Below are 19,726 nucleotides of genomic sequence, written 5' to 3'. Positions count from 1 at the left end.
GCACAGTGGTAGACCACCAGCCCTGCAGTCAAGAGGACTTATGTGGAGTTCAAATCTGGTCTCAGACATTTAACACTTTCTAGCTGTGTATCCCTGGGCAAGTCAGTTAACCCCAATTGCTTCAGAAAAAAAAAAAAGCAGGAATAATAATCCTGATATCAGACAAAGTCAAAGCTAAAATAAATTTAATTAAACAGAGAAACTGCATTATGATAAAAAGTGTCATAGATAATGTAGTAATATCAATACTAAACTTATATGTACCAAAATACCATAGCATCCAAATTTTTAAAAGAAAAGATAAATTATAGGTGGAAATAGATAGTAGTACTATAATAATGGAGGACCTTAATCTTCCCCTCTTAGAACTAGATAAATCTAAATAAATAAGAAATAAATATAAGATAAAATAAATAAGAAAGAAGTTAAGAAAGTGAATAGAATTTTAGATAAGTTATGTATGATAGCTATCTGGAGATAATTGAATGGAAATAGAAAGGAATACATCATTTTTCTTAGTGGTATGTGTTATTTTTACAAAAATTGACTACGTATTAGAAAACAAAAATTTAATGTTAAAAGCAGAAATATAAATGTTTCCTGTATAGGCCACAATGCAGTAAAAATTATATTTAATAAAGGATCATGGAAATGGGGAAAAATTAATTGGAGACTAAACACCTTAATCTTAGAGAATATATATAATAATAATAATATATATATATAATAGAAAAATCAATAATTTCATTAAAAAATGACAATAATAAAACAACATATAAAAACCTATGGGGTATAGCAAAAGCAATATTTAGAGAAAATTTTATATCTCAAAGTGTTTATAGCAATAAAAAAAAGAAAACAGACCAACAAATTAGGTATGCTGTTTTAAAAATTATAAAAAGAACAAATTAAAACCCTCAAGCACTAAATTGAAAATTTTAAAAATGAAAGTTGAAATTAATAAAAATAGGTATAAGAAAACCATTGAATTAATAAATAAACTAAAAGTTGGTATTTTGAAAAGAAAACAATAAGATAGATAAATCATAGATTAATGTGATTTTTTTAAAAAGAGAGAAGAAAACTAAATTATTAATACCAGACATGAAAAGGGTGAATATACCACTAAAGAAGATGAAATCAAGGACATTATAAGGAGTTGAGTGAAATGGAAAAATAGTTACAAAAATACAAGCTGTCTACATTAGCAGAAGAAATAGAATTATCTAAATGGACCTTTTGAAAAAAGAAATTGAACATGTCATAAGTTAGCTTCCTAACAAAAAAGCACCATAACCAGACAAATTTAGAAGTGAATTCTCTCAAGCATATAGAGACCAGCTAATACCAATTTTAAATAAGTTATTTGGAATTATAGGCAAAGGAGTTCTACCAAATTTGTTTTATGAAACAAATATGGTACTGATAGCCAAACCAGGAGAAATAAAAGCCGAGAAAGAAAATTATAGATGATTTCCATTAGTGAATGCAGATGCAAAAATCCTAAATAAAATACAAACTAAAAGATTACAATAATATATTACAAAGATGATACATTATGACCAAGTGTGATTCATTACAGAGATGGTTCAACATAAAGAAAAATTATAATTGATTACATCAATAACAAAAGTAACAAAAACATATGATAATAGAAGTGGGAAAAGTATTTTATAAAATACAATTCTCATTTCTATTAAAAACATTTGAAAGTATAGGTATAATTGCATATTTCCTTAAGTCAATAGGAAGCATTTACCTAAAAGCATCAGCAAGCAATTGTGTGTAATGGGGATAAGCTAGAATCCTTTCTAGTTAGAGCAAGTGTAAAACAAGGATGCCCACATTACCAATATTATTCAGTATTTTATTGGAAATCGTAGTAATAACAGTAAGAGCATAATAAGATATAGAAGGAATCAGAATAGGGAATCAGAAGATAAAGCTATTTCTTTGCAAATGATAATGATATACTAGGAAAATCTTAAAAGACTCAACTAAAAAGTTAATTGATTAATTTTAACAAATTAGGATATAAGATAAACTCACATAAATTGTCAGCATTCCTATGTATCACCAACACAATTCTGCAAGAAGACATATCTAGCCATACCCCCTTAAAATAATTTTAAACAGTATAAAATATGTGGGAATATAAACCCAAGCTCTATATGAACAAAACCATAAAAAAAACTTTGTACACAAAATCTCATTTAAGTAAATAGAGAACTATGAGTTGTTCAAGGGGAAGCAGGACCAGTATAGTAAAAATGACAGTTTTACCAAAATTTATATATTCAATACCATCCCAATTATCATTAATCATTTTACTGAGCTACAAAAAATAGTAACAAAATTTATTTGAAAGAACGAAAGATCAAGAATATAAAAATAACCAATGGAAAAAACGTAAAGGAAGGAGGTTTAACAGTACCAGATCTTAAACTATATTATAAGTAATTATCAAAACTATATGATACTGGCTAACAAATAGATAGACCAATGGAATAAAGTAGACATACAATCTATAGTAGTAAATAAATATAGTAACCTAGTGCTTGACAAGTGTAAAAAAAAAAGTGTAGTTTTTTGGTTTTATTATTTGGCAAAAATTTTTGGGAAAGCTTGAAAGCAGTCTATCACAAATTGGGAATAGACGAATATTTTATATCATTTACCAAGATAAAGTCAAAATGGACTTTAAAACTTGAAGAACATGGAACATATTATCTATCAGACTTAAAGATAGTTAAACAATTTATGAACAAATAAGAGAGAACATTGTGAGATGTAAACTGTATAATTTTGGTAACATTAAATTAAAAAGGTTTTGTACAAGTAAAACAAATGTGGCCAGGATCAGAAGGAAAGCAGAAAACTGGGGGGAGGAGAGGAATCTTATAAATAGTTTCTCCGATAAATGTTTCATGTCTCAGAAATATAAAAAATGTTGTCATAAGGATATCTACTCTCATTGTTAGCTTAGTGTTTAAACCAACAGGTTTTTTTTAATCATTTTTTTGCATCATATTTTAAGTCCACTGTCTGTGAAATGATTATAGGAAAACTATACACTCATGGCTTTAAAAAAATGCAACTAGTACATGTCAATAGCCATGTAAGTAACAGTGATTTCTTGTTAGCAATTAGTATGAGATTTTTTTTTCCCAAAAGATTTCAGTGAATGGTACAAAATAGTTTTTTTTCTTAACTCCTAATTCAACACAGTCAGCTTAAATTCAGGCGACTTTTTTCTTTGCAGAATTCTTGTCCTACATCAAAGCCTAATTTTTTTCAACATTTTAATCTCATTTTTCTAGTCAGCAAACAAAATACAATAAAGAGCATTGCATTTGTAGTTAAAAGAATAGAGGTGTGTCCTGAATTCCATTTATCAACAATGTGACTTCAGGCCAAGTCACTTAACTTCTCTCAGGTTTACTTTTCTCATTTGTGCAGGAAGCATAATAGTTCCTATCTTACCTCAGCTATGTAATGTACATAAAATACCTTTAAACATAAACTGTGACAATAAATGAAAGTAACTGTTGGTAGTTTTTCAAGCACATTTACTTTTTTCACTCAAATTTATTGCACTGGAAATTAAAATATATCATATTAGAAATTAGTTTTAGTGTGAATGTTAGAAAAATTTAAATAAAATTCTTTGGAAAAATTATGACAACACCGGAAATAATCTAAGTAAATGTATATTCCACTGGGTAGAGAGGAATCAGAAGTACATTATGACTGTATCAGTTCAATTCATTTAAAAAATATCTGAATTGTTCTTTTTTTCTTTCATGCTAAATTGAAGTGTCTATGAGAAAGCAAATTTTGTTTTAGGAAAAGGGAATTTTCTTTAATCACAATTTTATTTCTACTGACAAATATTTTATAAGTATTGTTATTTTGTCTTTTTTAAAAAGGATATTTTAATTAACTGTCGGCGTGCTGCTACTTCTGTAGCTATTTGTCCCCCAATACCATATTATCTGGCTGTTGGCTGTTCTGATAGCTCCGTACGAATATATGATCGGCGAATGCTTGGCACAAGAGCCACAGGTAAGATATGTAAATTAGATACAGCACAATAAACTTTTGATAAGCTAGCTTTGGTTTTACAACTTTCTGGTTTGTGGCATATTTGAAATTTCACTCATGTTAGTTTGTAACAAAATAAAGTATAATTGCATTTTCTCCACTGAAGCCTTACTCTAATGCCACACTGACATGGAGATGACTCGATGGAGAACCAGTTCTGATAGGACCTCCCATTTCAAAAAGATTGAACTTTGTTCCTTGATAGCCCAGTTTTGTTACCTGAGAGCAGAGCTGGTTAAGTTTGGAAGTGTTTCTGACAGACTGTTCACCAGCAGGTTCTGGATTAACAGTTTGGGGCTATTTTAATTCATGGAGACTCTCCACTAAACTTTAGAGAAGTTATAAATTAAATTTAAGCAATGAAATTTTTTAAATGGGAGATTTTTTTTTAAACCTGCTCAATCACTGTTAATTAATTAAGATATCAGAATATGCTAATAGTTTGTTTTTTTAACCAAAGTATCCTAAAACTTTGGTGCTTCATGAATGTGATATTAAGTTAATTCACACCTGTATCTCTGCCATTTTTTGACCAGGTAGGTGGATAATGATAGTATTTATTGTGAATTAATAAACCAACAAGTATTTATTAAGTTCTCATCTATATTCCAGACATCATTCTAAGCACTGGGAAAAATCTCTACTCCCAAAGAGTTTATATATTAACAAGGCATATTCTAACTAGTAGATATATATAATATGAAGTGGAACTAAAGATGAACACATTCTAGGCGTGAGAATTGTTATTACAGAAGTTTAGAGACAGAAGGTGAGCTACTTAAGAGGAATAGAGCTTTACCTTTGACTGGGTCTCAGAGTGAGTGCTTGGGGAACATATGACGGGTAATGTCCAATGAAGTTGAAAAGATAGATTCAATTGAAGTTGTAAAGGGCTTTAAAAACTAAAGAGAAGAGTTTACATTTGATACAAGAGGCAGTAGTAGAGTGACTTGATCAGATCTCCACTTAAAGTCTTTTTACTTTACTTTTTACTTTTACTTGCATGTGAGAGCATCTAGAATGTCCTAAAATAGAACTAGGATTCAAATACAGAAACCAATTAGAAAATAGTTAAACAATTTAAGTACAAGATGCCTAGGGCCTGAGCTAAGATAGTTGAAAGTGAATATAGAGAAATAATCAAAGGTTGTAAAGATTGAAATGACAGGATTTGCTAATTTGTCACATCTGTGGATTAAGAGAGAGTAAAAAGTTAAGGATACCATTGGGATTATAAACTTGCTTTTGCATGGTTATCATATTTTATCTATTATTCTAATAAAAACTTTGCTTCACTTATTAAAGGTAAAATGTGTTTAAAATTTCATCAATGATTGGATGATGACACCAATATGATTGAAGATTGCATGTTTCTGTTACTTAATGTAAAAAAATCTTTAGTTTACTAGGGGAAAAACACTTCTAATAATTTTTTGGGGGGGGCAATTTAAACCTTTCCCTTTTTTTTTTTTTAGAAATATGTTTATTTTCTGTAATATATTTTCCTTGTTCCAAAGATTATGTGAGAATATTTAACTTAATTTGTCTATTGAATAAAAGCTTATCAATGTAAATAGAATGTTGTATTTTAAATTTGTGTCATGGCATAAATTTTTATATGGTATTAGGTAGAAATCATTTAAGTATTGGTCAAGGATGTTATTCAAATACTTGTCATTTTTGTAACTGTATGTTACATGAATTTTAAAACTTTTTTTATTTTAAATTTAGGGAATTATGCAGGTCGTGGGACTACAGGAATGGTGGCTCGTTTTGTTCCTCCCCATCTTAATAACAAATCTTGTAGAGTTACATCTCTGTGTTACAGTGAAGATGGTCAGGAGATCCTTGTTAGTTATTCTTCCGATTACATCTATCTGTTTGATCCTAAAGATGACACAGCACGAGAACTTAAAACCCCTTCTTCTGAAGAAAGGAGAGAAGAGGTAAATACTGAGTAATTAATTTCTTATGTGCCAGCCCTAGGGCCGGGGTAGAGGGGGGAAAAGAACTAATAAATAGGGGATCAGCAAAGGCTTCATATACAGTTTCAAATGACTTGGGTTTTGAAGGAAACAAGGAATTCTAAAAAGGAGTGTATTCCAAGCATCGAGATTGCTAGTGTATTGTTAGCAAAATATTTCTGCAAATAAGAGTAGAAGGAGAGATTGTTAAGTTAAAGTTGATTTTAAAATAATGAATTTGCAAATCTAGACACTCATAGGTAATTTGTAAAGGGATTCATTTGTGCCCATCAACTTGTAGAATCATTTAATTCTTCGATTCACAGGTTTTTCCCTTCCAATTCTAGTCTACTTCTCTTTCTTTTCAACATTTATGAAGTCCAAATGAGTGTCTTTCTCTTCAATTCCAAAGTACAGAAGCACAGAATTTGAAAGGAGGAAGTGACTTTGGCAGTCATCTTGTCCAGCTCAAACCCAAAATGAATTCCCACTTGTAACATACCTGACAAATGGTTATCTAGCCCCTGCCAGAAGACCTTTCAGAGGCAGCGCATTACAATTGCAGACACATTTTCCAATGAGGAAATTTTTCTTTACATCAAGCCTCAATTAGTCTCTAGTTATTTAGCCTTTTTTCACATGACAGCCTTCAGAGACTTGAAGACAGCTGTCGTATCTCCTTGAGTCTTCTTTTTAACTAAACATGCCCATTTGCTTTAACTAATACTCATGATATGAAATCAAGGCACTTCACCTTGATGGTGCTCCTCTAGACAATCTTCAACTTCTCAGAACTAAATACAGAACTCAAGATAAGATCAGAGGAGAGCAGAATGCAGTGGGACTATCCCTCTCTTTCTGAAATCTGTGAGCCTCTTAATGTAGCCCAGGATCACATCAGCTTTTTGGTCGCTACATTATTCTGCTGATCCTTATCAAGCTTTCAGTCCATTAAAACTTCCAGATCGTTTTTTAGTCAAATTGCTATCCATTTGTGCCTCCCCCAGTATATACTTGTGCACTTGATATGTTTTTTCCTCAAGTGAAAGCCTTTATCACTTATCTTTATTGAATTTCATCTTAGCAAATTCAGCATAGGAATATAGCCCCTCAAGTCTTTCAGATCCTGACTCTGTCCTCCAGTGTGTTAGTTATCCTTCTCAGCTTTATGTCTAATATAAATTTGATGAGCATACCTTTATCTAAGTCACTGATGAAAATATTTAAGCAACATAGGACCAAACTCCCATCTCCTGGGTCACATAGAGGCTTTGTGCCATATTGATATTGAACCATTGACTATTCTTTAGCTAGCAAACCCTTTTGAATCTATCTGATTATATTATTGTTTAATCCACATTTCTCAAATTTCTCCATAATAATATGAGATACTGTATCAAAAACTTGGCTGAAATGTAGGTAAACTCCATCCACAAAAGGTAAACTATATCCACAACTCAGGTCCCATTTTCTGCAAGCTTTTCCCAACTGCCTACTTCTAGTGTCTTCTCTCTATGAGAATTTTCATTTACATTTGTGTTTATATTGTATAGACATAGGTGTTTGCATGTTGTCTTCCTCATTAGACTTTGAGCTTCTTGAGACAGAGAAGACAGTTTTTTGCCTTTTTTTGTATTCCCATTACATGGTATATGATTAATACATCTGATTGCTTGGTTGATTGAGTTGAAGAAGTTCACCAGCCTTTATCTTATATACTGATTGTTCTCTTTCCTTTTTGAAAAATGTGGTATTTTCCTTTCTTGTAGTATCAATATCACTAGCAAAAACTCCACAATCACATATGTAATTCTGCTATGAATAAGAGAGAGAGAAAGTGTCCATTTATTTCATTTCCTAGTAAGGGAATTGTAATGTCTGGGCTAGCTCTCTGGAGGGTTCTCAGGATGGGCCTTGGTCTTTAGGTGGAGAAGTGATGAAGGCAGGAGAGCCACTATGAGGCTGGTCAAAGATGGAGTCCCGAATCTTCTCTCTGTGTCTGTATCTGAGAGAGTTGTTCCTAGTCCTCCCAGCCCTTAAATACTTCAGTACAATTACATCACTACAGCAACTAAGCATGTGCAACCATTAAATCACCATATCACATTAAGTATATGTTTAGAGAACCATTATCTCACACTGAGTAGGTGCTTTACTATAAGCACCCTGCTGACCTTGATTAAAATATACCTTTTCAGAGTTGGCCCTCTCAGGTTTAGAAATCTGAAGACTCTGTATTAATATTCTGACTCTTATTCCTGGTTTAATGTTTGGCAGCTGCTGAATGATTTACAAGTTTTCTGTCTTCAGTACCTTGGTTTGAAAATTAAAAGTAGTAATAATCTTATTTAAGGTACTTGGAGTAAAAGATGTTTCAAAAAAGTTCTGCCTTGGAAATACATTGATTGTGTGACCCTGAACTAGTTATGTAACCTCTTAGTGTTCCAGACATCTCTCAAGACTAAGTTGCAGAGAGAATGATAATTGACTTTGGTAGGAGTATTATCCTTACTTAGGACTTCTCTATACCAGTAAAATCATAGGTCTGGTCCTACTTCTGTCTCTCTTCTTACAAAATATCTTTTATTTCACTTGTCTCATTTTTACTCCATTTCTTCTTGTTTTTATGTCCCTTTCTTGTTCTTTTTTCCTCCTCTACCATTTCCCTCATGTTTAACCCCTTTTGTGTTATTCTTTTTTTCTTTAAATGATGTTTTTTCACAATTTAAAAGCTTCCTTCTCTCTACCCAGATATATTCATATCATTTCATCACATTCTGCCTCAGCTAGATCATTCCTAACATTTCAATAAATCAAATTGAACCCATTCTTAATTTGAGGACCCTAATTAATTAGTTCTGTTTTTTCAGTTTTGATCTCCCTTAAAACTCGAAAGCAGTGCTATATATTTGCTTAATAAACTTTTAGGAATGATCAAGATTAAATAGGCTCTTAAGGCCATTAGGCTAGTGATAAATGTGCTCAGTGTCATCTGAAATAGAATAGAAGAATGTGGGCATCATTGGTGTTGACAGAAGTTTGGGAGATGAGGTGAGGATGGGAAGTAGAAAGAATAGGATTGTCTTGGAAAGCCATGATACGAAAAAAAGGGAGTAGGTGACAGGCTGTTCAGACTACTGAGGGGGCACAGAAAGCATGAGACAGTAAGCAGACAGATAAGCAAAGCAGCCAAACAGCAGAAATCTGTGTTCAATGATCACTTAATAACACCTACTACATATTCTACAGGCTAACATTTCCTTTGTGGTCACAGGTGGGAGCAATTTAAAAGATGTGGGGGTTTGTAGGGAAGTAAGAAAGGAGGGAGCTTTCTTTCATAGAGAAACCTAAGTGGGGAATTTCCTATAGAGACAAATGCTTTTGATTATTTAGTAAATAAAATGGACAAATACAGAAGAATTGTCCATTTGTCAGGAGAATCTTCCTAAATGACATATATTAGAAATGGTGGACAGTGAAAGTCCTTATAGTTGAGCTCACAAATCCCCCAATTCAAGTAGGTCAGTTGTGTTAACACAAGAAAATATCAATGCTTAGGATGTAATTAGGGTAAGAGCTAAAGAATTTAAATTCCTGCCTAACCAATGATTTTGTGTTGTCCAAATCCATGTATATAATGAATAGAATGCTAAGTTAACTGGTTGAAGATTTTGATTGAAGCATCTCATCATGTACTCATTATCACCAGAGTTGCATGTGCTTCTTTGGACTTTTCCACTTTTTGTTTCTTCGGTATCCTTTATACTATTTGATCAATTATTTCTTATAGCTAACAGGTGGTTAGGACCAGATAAGTAATTTTCCTTATATAGATTTAAGATTTGTTCAGTGACCTTCTTACTTTCCTAGTTACGACAGCCTCCTGTTAAACGTTTGAGACTTCGTGGGGATTGGTCAGATACTGGACCAAGAGCTCGGCCCGAGAGTGAGCGAGAGCGAGATGGTAATTATGTTTTGAGTTTTCAATATCTAATATTTTTGGATTATAAAGAATAAATGAGCATTTGTCAATTTTAATATTATTGGAAAAGTTAGTCAGATTTAAGTTAATCTCCATGCAGATCAAGTTGGTTTCTTTGTCCATATAATTACCTTTAATTGATAATGCTTACACCTTAGTTGTCAATGTATAGCAAATGAAATTACACTAGATATATGTAATTGTTACATGCCATTGATCTTTGTAGTTGTTATTTCACATTATAATGTATTCATTATATTTTTTCAAGTTTTAATGAGATTTAAAACAATATGTATCTTTTTGTGACTTTTTGGGGGGTGTCCAAATAAGATTTTTATAAATATATTATTTGGGCAATAGTATTAAGCAAAAATAGCTAAGAATTACAGACTCTTAGAACCAAGAATGAAACATTCCCAATACTTACAATTAGTCTTTTTATACCATATTTTCCAGTATTCTCTCCATCCTCACTTACAAGTTGTAAGTCTAGTTGTGGCCAAATTAAGGCATAATATAGAAGAGCTGTTAGCTCCTTTGTTCTGGACACAGTGTTTCTTTTAAGCCACTGAGGTAGCTTTTAACTGCCACATAACACTATTGACTCATTGAACTTTTAGTCTACTAAAATACCTGTATCTTTTTCACAAAAACTGTTATCTAGCCATACCTGTTCCATCTTGTGTGTCTGAAGTTGCTTTTATTTTTGTTTTTAGAAATCTATGTGTAGAATTTAATATTTATTTCTATTAAATTTCATCTTACATGATTTGACACATTCTAACCTTTAGAGATCTGTCATTTGCCATATTAGCTGGCCCTTCAAACGTTGCATTAGAGGCAGATTTAATAAGGATAAATCTTCCGTGCCCTTTACCAAGTTATTATTATCAAACATCATAAATTCAAGGACTGATCCTTAGGGCACTCCTAGGAACATCCTTCCCAGTGGACAAAAAAACCATTGTGTATTATGCTTTTGTGTTCCATTATTCAGTCAGTTCTGAATCTCCCTAATTGTATTTGCCATTTAGCTCTTATGTTTCCATCTTATCCAGAAGCATAGCTCGAGAGACTTTGTTCTACTATAAGCATACTGTGTCTCTAGTAGTCTCCTAATCCAAAACCTGTCAAAAAAAGAAATAAAGTTAATCAGAGGTGATCTGATCTTGATGAAATTGTTAGTTTCTAGTAGTCATGGTTTCCATTTTTGAAAGCTTAGAAGCTCTTCCTTTAATACAGTGTCCTAGAATTCTATCAGTATCAATCTTACTAGCCTATAGTTGGTAGATTCCACCTTCTTCCATTTCTTGAAAATTCGGATGTTTACTCTTCTGCTAGCCTACAGTCTATCTCCCATTCTTTGAGCTCTTTTGAAGATTGATGAAAGCAGATTAGCAATTGTAGTTGCCATTTTTTCAGCGCTCTAGGATGTTGTTTATCAATATTTGTTGATTTGAAGCGGTCAGATACCATTTGACTGAATCCTCATGTATCTTACTTTTCTACTCCCTATTAACTGTTTACATTCTTCCTTTCCAATTCAAAACCGTCCTCTTTAGAAGAGAAAATAGAAGCAAAAGAAGAGTTGATTCACTTTTTACTCTGGACCATGGTCTTTCTCCTTTGCTTCCCCAATTAACTGTAAAAATAACCTTCTGTTGACTTTAGCATTTTTTGTTACCTTCTGCTTAGTCTGTATTTCAGTCTTAATATGATTCTTACTTCTTTGTTGCATTCATCCCTAGTCCCTTGATCTTGTTATCTTCTTTTGTACATGTCTTTAAGTTTGAGTTTGTCCCTGATCTCCATGTATCTCCATTTCAATTCCTTTAGGCAACTTTCTTTTTTTCTTGTCTGTTAAGAGTTATTTTAGTTTCAGTCTTTGGAATTTTATTAATTGCTTTCCATCCTGCTTGGGTTGATTTTTCTGAAAAAGATTGGATTGTTAGATCTTCGTCATCTTTACTCTGAGTCCTTTGAAATAAATCCTCACAAAATCAAGGATGCTTCTTAGTCCAAGTTTTTTTCTCTTTCTCTCAGTCTCTAGGGTGGGATGATGTTGCTTACCTCAAGTATTTCTCATTTCTACATCAATAGTCACTTCCTTTTTTATTAGTCAGAACCATATTTAGAATACTTTTTTTTGATAATTTTTTCTGCCTTTTAAAAAAAATAGTATTTTATTTTTTCCCCAGTTATATGTCAAGAAAATTGTGTTCCACATTTTTTTTCCTTCCCCTCTTCTGAAGATGGTAGGCATTTTAATATTATTTATATGAGTGCTATCATGTGAAACATATTTCCATATTAATCACAGTTGTGAAAGAAGAAGCAGATCAAAAGGGGGAAAAAAACACGAGAGAATAAAGTAAGTGAAAAAATTTGCTTTGATCTGTACTCAGAGTCCATTAGTACTTTATCTGGTTATGGATAGCATTTTCTTCATGAGTCCTTTGTACTTGTCATGGATGTTATGTTGTTGAGACAAGCTGAGTCAGTCATAGCTAATCATCACACTATGTTGCTGATACTTGTATATTGTGTTTTCCTAGTTCTGTTCATACAAACTTCATACAAAGTTTTCCAAGTTTTTCTAAAATCTGCTTGTTCATCATTTCTTATTGAACAATAGTGTTCCGTTCCATTCACATACCACTGTTTGTTCAGCCATTCCCCAATTGATGGATATCCCTCAATTTCAAGTATTTTGCTACCACATAAAGGACTACTATAAATATTTAGCACATGTGGGTTTTTTTCCCTTTTTTCTGATCTCTTTGGGATATTGACCTAGTAGCAAATTATTGCTGAGTCAAAGGTTGGTAGCCCTTTGGGCATTGTTCCAAATTGTTCTCTAGAACAGTGGATTCAGTTCATATCTTAACTAACAGTGCATTGGTGTCCCAAATTTCCCATATCTTCTCCAGTATTTATTGCTTTCCTTTTGTCATATTGGCAATCTGATAAGTGTGGGGTGGTATCTCAAAGTTGTTTTAATTTCCATTTCTGTTATCAAAAGTGATTTAGAGCACTTCTTCACATGACTATGCTTTCTTTGATTTCATCTGAAAACTGCCTATTCATATCCTTTGACCATTTATCAATTGGGGAATGACTTGTACTCTTATAAATTTGACTCAGAGTTCTATATGTTTGAGAAATGAAACCTTTATCAGACATATTTGCTGTAAAGATTATTTCCCAGCTTTCTGCTTCCTTTCTAATCTTGGCTGCATTGGTTTTGTTTGTACAAAAATTTTTTAATTTAATATAATCAAAATTATCTATTTTGCATTTCATAATATTCTGTACCTCAGAGTTTGGTCATGAATTTTTCCCTTTCCCATTGAGCAGATAGGTAGCCTTTTCTTTGTTCTTCTAAATTGCTTATGGAGTCTATTTTTTTTTTAACCTCCTTTGTTTCTTTTTTTTTTTTCCTTTTTTTTTTTTTTTTTTGGTTGGATTTATCAAGTTCTGAGAGGGGACAGTTGAGGTCTAGTATAGTTGTGTTATCTATTCTGTCTGTAACTCACCTTTTCCTTTAAGAATTCGTTTATTATATCTCTTGTAGCATGTGTGTTTAGTATTGATGTTGCTTCATTGTCTATGGTACCTTTTAGCAAGATGTAGTTTCCATTCTTTTCTCTTTTAATTAGGTCTGTTTTTGCTTTTACTTTATCTGAGATCAGGATTGTTACTGCTGCTTTTTTTTTTTTTTTTTTTTACTTCAGCTGAAGCATATTAAATTCTGCTGAAGCCCCTTACCTTTACTCTATTTGTATCTTTCTATTTCGAGTGTGTTTCTTGTAAACAATATATTTTAGGTTTCTGAGTTTTGAAGCATTCTGATGTCCTCCTTTAGCATTTAAAGCATGATGATAACCTCGGTGTTCTGTCATATTAATAGTATGAATTCTCTTCTTCATGGCTTTTCCATACTCCCAAAACTAATTTAATTTTCTTAGAGAGAAGAAGCCCAACAGAAAGAAATATATAATATGTTAAAAATAAGAAATACAGACTTTATTCTTTTTCTTTTTTTAACTAAAACTTTTTTTTAATCTGTTATGTAGCACACCTGCAAAGCCAGAATAGTGCCAATAGTCTGCTGTTTTAGTGATGGATTTTAAAGCACCAAAGTGTGTTGCACTAAATGAGTTCATATTAAATGTTCTTTATACTATTTTTTATAATACTTGTAAGCTTGAATGATAGCATTATATATAAGATGAGTTCTGGATTTCGAATTAAAGGACCTGAATTCAAGTCCTCATTGTGCCATTATTTGCCATGTGATTTAGACAAGTAACTTTATATCTAAGAAAACATCTTCATCTGTTATTTGGAGATAATATTTCCACTGTGTGACTCATAGATTTTCAGTAAATAACTTGCTTTATAAACAACATATGGTATTCAAAATTTTAACTATAATGACATAGATTATATGTTGTCTCTTTAAACTTTATATTTTATCATTTTTTAAAATATTACTACACTATGCAGGTTATAGGGAATTCTATAATAAATTGTAATTAAGACTAGAAAATCATTTTTGTTACTGTCAGAACACTGGTAGAAAAGAGATTTCCTCATTTCTGAGCCCCAAAATTTAATCGTAAAATAAATGAAATAGTAGTACCATCTTCTTTTAAACATTAGTTGATAACTCTGTGGAATTGATACATCTCAAACACAAGAAGGATTTAGATACTTGTTACTAAGTACTTATTTATTAGTTACTTTAGTTTTGGGAAAACTATAACTGTAACAAAAATATATTTTATTGTTTTTTTAATTCTGTAAGTGAAAGAATGTATTTTTCTACATATATGTATTCATGACTCTTTTTTCATCTAAAAGTTCTCCCAGAAATTTCCAGTGTTATATTGTGTTGAAAGAATAGACCTTTAATGATTTAGAAACACTTTGTTATTATAGGAGAGCAGAGTCCTAATGTATCATTGATGCAGAGGATGTCGGATATGTTATCAAGATGGTTTGAAGAAGCTAGTGAAGTTGCTCAAAGCAATAGAGGACGGGGACGTTCTCGGTCTAGAGGTAAATTTTATTTTATTTGGTACATAATTTTTAAAAATTACCATAAAGAAACTATTAAAGTAAAAAAGTCATGAAACTTTTTATTAGTAGAGAGATAGATTTACAATAACATATTTTTATTAGTACCATATTACCTATGATTTCAAAGTTTCGATTGGGAAAATCAAGAGCCAAAATTCTAATTGGGGAGGGAAAGGGTTTCTATCTTTTGCTTCTTGATTTCTCCAGTCCTTTTCCTCTCTTCAAAGAACAAAAAAAAAAAAAAATGAGATCACCCAATTTAAGTCCTTCTGTAAGAAATAGGAGATTGCAAACAGACCTTCCTAATAGTTATGTCTTCCAAGGTTTTTTTTTTTTTTAGTTATTAAATATAGTTCAAATTATTGAACCCTCAAACATAAAAAAATTAACTCATTTGTTTTTTATTTTTTGTATTTTATTATTTGTATTTTAAATAAACTGATCATTTAATTTTTTTGATGCCTATTTTTTTTCATTCTTTAGATGATGAATGAGTTTAGGAGAAATGTATATTTATGCTTAATCCTAAACAGGGAAATGTTTAAATTATAGTTATTGAAACTGTCCAAAATGAGTATTAATATAAAATGATTTGTGGAAATGTCACTGGGTACTTATGTGCATTTTTCTTATGGAAAAAGTAAGAAAGAACATTGGCTGTGACTTTTAAGATCCTGGTTTGCTAATGTCTACCACTTCTTATGTAGGACTTTGGATAAGTTACTGTCCCTCTATGAGATATACTTTCTTCATCTGTAAAGTTAGAGCTTGGATTTGATGATTTGTTCCAGCTCTAGATTCTATATAATCTGTGAACCAACCTTTTTTCTAATTTTCCCCAGCAAATTGAGATTTAGGAAACAAATAAGACAGCATTCTTTTCAGATTTGGGTTGTTTATGTGACTATACATATTTTTAATCTATTAATGTTTATTGAGTTGTTAAAAGCTGGATTAAATCTTTTTTCAGTTCTAGAAAATTTGGGATTATCTGTTTGATGTTATAGGGCTTTTTGGCTACAAAATGTGAACTAATTATAATACCAGAACTGGAAGGGACTATCGGACATCATTTAATCATGGGATCATATATGGAGAGCTGGAAGAGATCTTAGAGTTTATTTGATCCAACACTCTCATTGTGCAGATAAGGAGTCTGACAATCAGAGTCAGCTGAGTTGCCCAAGCTTGCAAAGGGACTTTGTGACCTAAGGTGATTGTATCTCTAAGCACATTTCCATGATTAACAGATTGATGCCATTGCTCATAAGAGGTATTGGGTAATAGTGTAGGTATATGTCACTGTAAATCTGTCTCTCAACTATTAAAACTTTAAATTTGTGTTCATAGAGTTGAACCAGCACATTATTTATTTTTTAAAAAAATTTTTATTAAAGTTTTTTAATTTCCAAAACATATGCATGGATAATTTTTCAACATTAACTCTTGCAAAACCTTGTGTTCCGATTTTCCCCCTTTTCTCCCCACTCCGTCCCCTAGATGGCAAGTAATCCAATATATGTTAAACATAGTAAAAATATATGCTAAATCCAATATGTGCATATATTTATACAATTATCTTACTGCACAAGAAAAATCAAATCAAAAAGAAAAAAATGCAAGCAAACAACAAAAAGAGTGAGAATGCTATGTTGTGAACCACACTCAGTTCCCACAGTCCTTTCTCTGAGTACAGATGTCTCTCTTCATTACAAGATCATTGGAACTGGCCTGAATCATCTCATTGTTGAAAAGAGCCACGTCCATCAGAATTGATCATTGTATAATCTTATTGTTATCATGTACAATGATCTCCTGGTTCCAGCACATTACTTATTTGCTCTCACTGAGTGGAATGTAATCATTTGGACTCTTTACAGGGCCAATCATATTGATTTTGTTTCCATCAAATAGGCTGATTTTAGCAAACTGTCCCGTGTCATTTGAAGGTTTTGTCATGTTTGAAACCATGGTTCTCATTTTCTCTCATCATCTCATTTCCTGATGACATGTTAAAGTTTCTGTCTTCAGAAAGACAGTTTTTGATTTAAATCTTCCTTGAATATGTATCTGTTGAAGGAGGGACAAACCAGTCAGATGCTCCTGCTGTTCCTACTGGTCCATCAAGTACTGAATTAGAAGTGGGTGAGACTGCAATGGAAGTGGACACTCCTGCAGAACAGTTTCTTCAGTCATCTTCGTCTTCAACTGTATCAGCTCAGGCACCTTCAACGTCATCTTCCACAGAAAGCCCTCGTTCCACATCTTTGCTTTCTTCTCCAGACACTGAGCAGAGACTATCCTTAGAAGCTTCTGGACATCATACACATCATCAGTCGGGTGAGAATAATATACTCTAAGTAGGCAGTTTTTCCTGTTTTCTAATAATGAGAATTTCTCTATTTTAAGATATGTTTAGAAGATGCTAATTTTTTTTTTATCAATTCCTTCTAGAATAATTGACCAGAATGAGATGTATGTGTACATATTACATCACAGAATTTGTGAATCCTTAAGTTAAATGTGTATCCATGCATCTATTTCCTTAATATTTTTCTCTAGAAAGAAGTAAAATTCTGAAGAAAAAAATTAATTTAAGAAAACTAACTTCTACTATTGAGGAATAAAGCTATCAATTACTTTTCTCTCTTAATTGAGTTGGAATGGTTTTTTCTCATTAAAGGCAACCTTACTAATTTCTATTAAGTGTAACAAAAGGCAAAAACTTTCCATTTTTATGAAAATAATGCTCCCAAGTATAACAGTTATTACAAGGTAGTAAGAATGTTAGTTCAATTTAAAAAGTGTTTTACCTAAAGGTTACTATAAATCCAAACATTATTGCATAGAGTCTTCTTTGGTTTTATCTCCATTTTCTGTTAAAGAAAATGGCTCATTCTTTTAAACTTAATATATTTTTAGAATCCTGATTATTGTTCTTGAAAGAATAACATTTCATGATAATATTTTATAGTTCTTTACCAGTTTATTATAATATTTTTTCTTGAAAATAATTACACAATTTACTTAAAGAATATTTTACCCTTTCTTTACTTTAATTGTGTGGGAATAAATGCTTGTTTTATTAGTATCTGATATCAGAAAACAAATGTACCAGAGTATTTTCTTAATACCATAGGTCTTCATGGCCATTTTCAACATCATAATTTTTATCTTTACTCTTCCCCAAGATCTCCACCAAAAATCCAAAATCAAACCATCAAATAGATAAGTTTGTGTTCAAGCATTTTCTGAGAACATTTTATATTTAGTATAGTTATGCTCCATGTGTTTGTTATAAACTATTCATCTTAAAAACAAATAAAATGTTTATTTAGAATTTCTATGATATTCTATTAGAGATGGAATTTACTCTTTATGTATCAGCTCCCCATCCCCCTTCCAACCCTCACCTGCCAGGCACAAGTTGAAACTTAGAAAATTCTTAACAGCTCAGCTGTATGATGCCACTTTTATTCTTGCTTCCATAGAAACTGACACCAGATCAAAAGAAGTGGGGTATTTTAAAATAAGCTCTATCTCATCAGTATCCCCTTTTTGGTGATTTATGTCAGTTTCCATGGAATTAGAAGCCAGAATCATTTGTAGAAGTTAGATCTTTAGTAGGTTTATTTCTGTTCATAGACCACAAAGACAGATTTTCAGCTGAGTACAATCTACTTACATTTTAACTTAAGGGCATAAAAAAGTTTTCTAAGAAGGAAAAAATGTATACAATTTATTTTTCAGAGCAGATTTTCACACTTGTAAAAAACTTGTTAGTTATACAAAATATTTTAAAATTAAGCAAATGTTATTTTAAAGTAAATGATATTCTGAAGCTATATTAAATAGCTTATGTCCAATAATCTATTTCCAGGGTAATCTAGTAAAGAGATTATACAGTCCAGGGATTTAGATGTTTACTGAATAGTACTCTAATATAATCATTAATTTAATCATTCAAGGATTCATGATTTCATTGCTTCAGGTTCTCCTTCTACCAATTCAGATTATAATTCTCTTTATTTTTTAAGGGATGATCTTTAATTGCTGTGCCACACTGCCTCCCCCTTTTCCCCAGTTCATTGCCTGTTGATCAGGTGATTAGACATGCTGAATTTAACTAGGCAGGCTCTCACATGACAAGACTCTTAGTCTCTTACTGGGCCTTTATGCAAGTTTTTCTAGGTTGATAAGGAACTTGCCATTACTTGAACAGTTTTTAAGAACCTAAGATTGTTTTTTAAAAACTGTAAGACTTGAGAGAGAGGATTTTATTATTCTATTAATCCTTTTGAAAATTAAAAAAAATCCCTCTGTTTGAATTTTTATATTGAAAACAGATTGCTATCAGTTATATTGGTAAATCAGTTTTCACCTTGAAATATTTGCTTTATTAATATGTACCTAAGAGACAGAGTATAGTTGTCTTTGTGATGAAATAATCATCATTATTTTAAAACTGGCAATCCTTGAATATGAAATTAAATAAGAAATTACAAAAAAGCAAAACATTTTTGGTTAGCTAAAATAGTCATAAAGTAATTTCCCCAGGAAATCAAGACACTGCAGCCAAAGTTCCCCTACA

General features: G+C 31.7%; 1 protein-coding gene across 8 annotated transcripts in view; it reads left to right on the top strand.

Moving 5' to 3' along the window:
• Positions 1-19,726, top strand: part of DCAF6 (DDB1 and CUL4 associated factor 6) — a 160,456-nt gene that overhangs the window by 66,888 nt on the left and 73,842 nt on the right. For all 8 annotated transcript variants that reach the window (XM_051999015.1, XM_051999013.1, XM_051999016.1 and 5 more), the window contains 5 exons: positions 3,930-4,065; positions 5,836-6,050; positions 9,939-10,032; positions 14,995-15,114; positions 17,215-17,475. In XM_051999015.1, the coding sequence (XP_051854975.1) occupies positions 3,930-4,065; positions 5,836-6,050; positions 9,939-10,032; positions 14,995-15,114; positions 17,215-17,475 (826 nt within the window). The remainder of the gene's footprint in view (positions 1-3,929; positions 4,066-5,835; positions 6,051-9,938; positions 10,033-14,994; positions 15,115-17,214; positions 17,476-19,726) is intronic.

This window comes from Antechinus flavipes, chromosome 4 (genome assembly GCF_016432865.1).
Source record: "Antechinus flavipes isolate AdamAnt ecotype Samford, QLD, Australia chromosome 4, AdamAnt_v2, whole genome shotgun sequence".
Lineage (NCBI taxonomy): Eukaryota > Metazoa > Chordata > Mammalia > Dasyuromorphia > Dasyuridae > Antechinus > Antechinus flavipes.
Note: the sequence above shows the minus strand (reverse complement) of the source record. Positions and strands in the feature narration are given on the sequence as shown.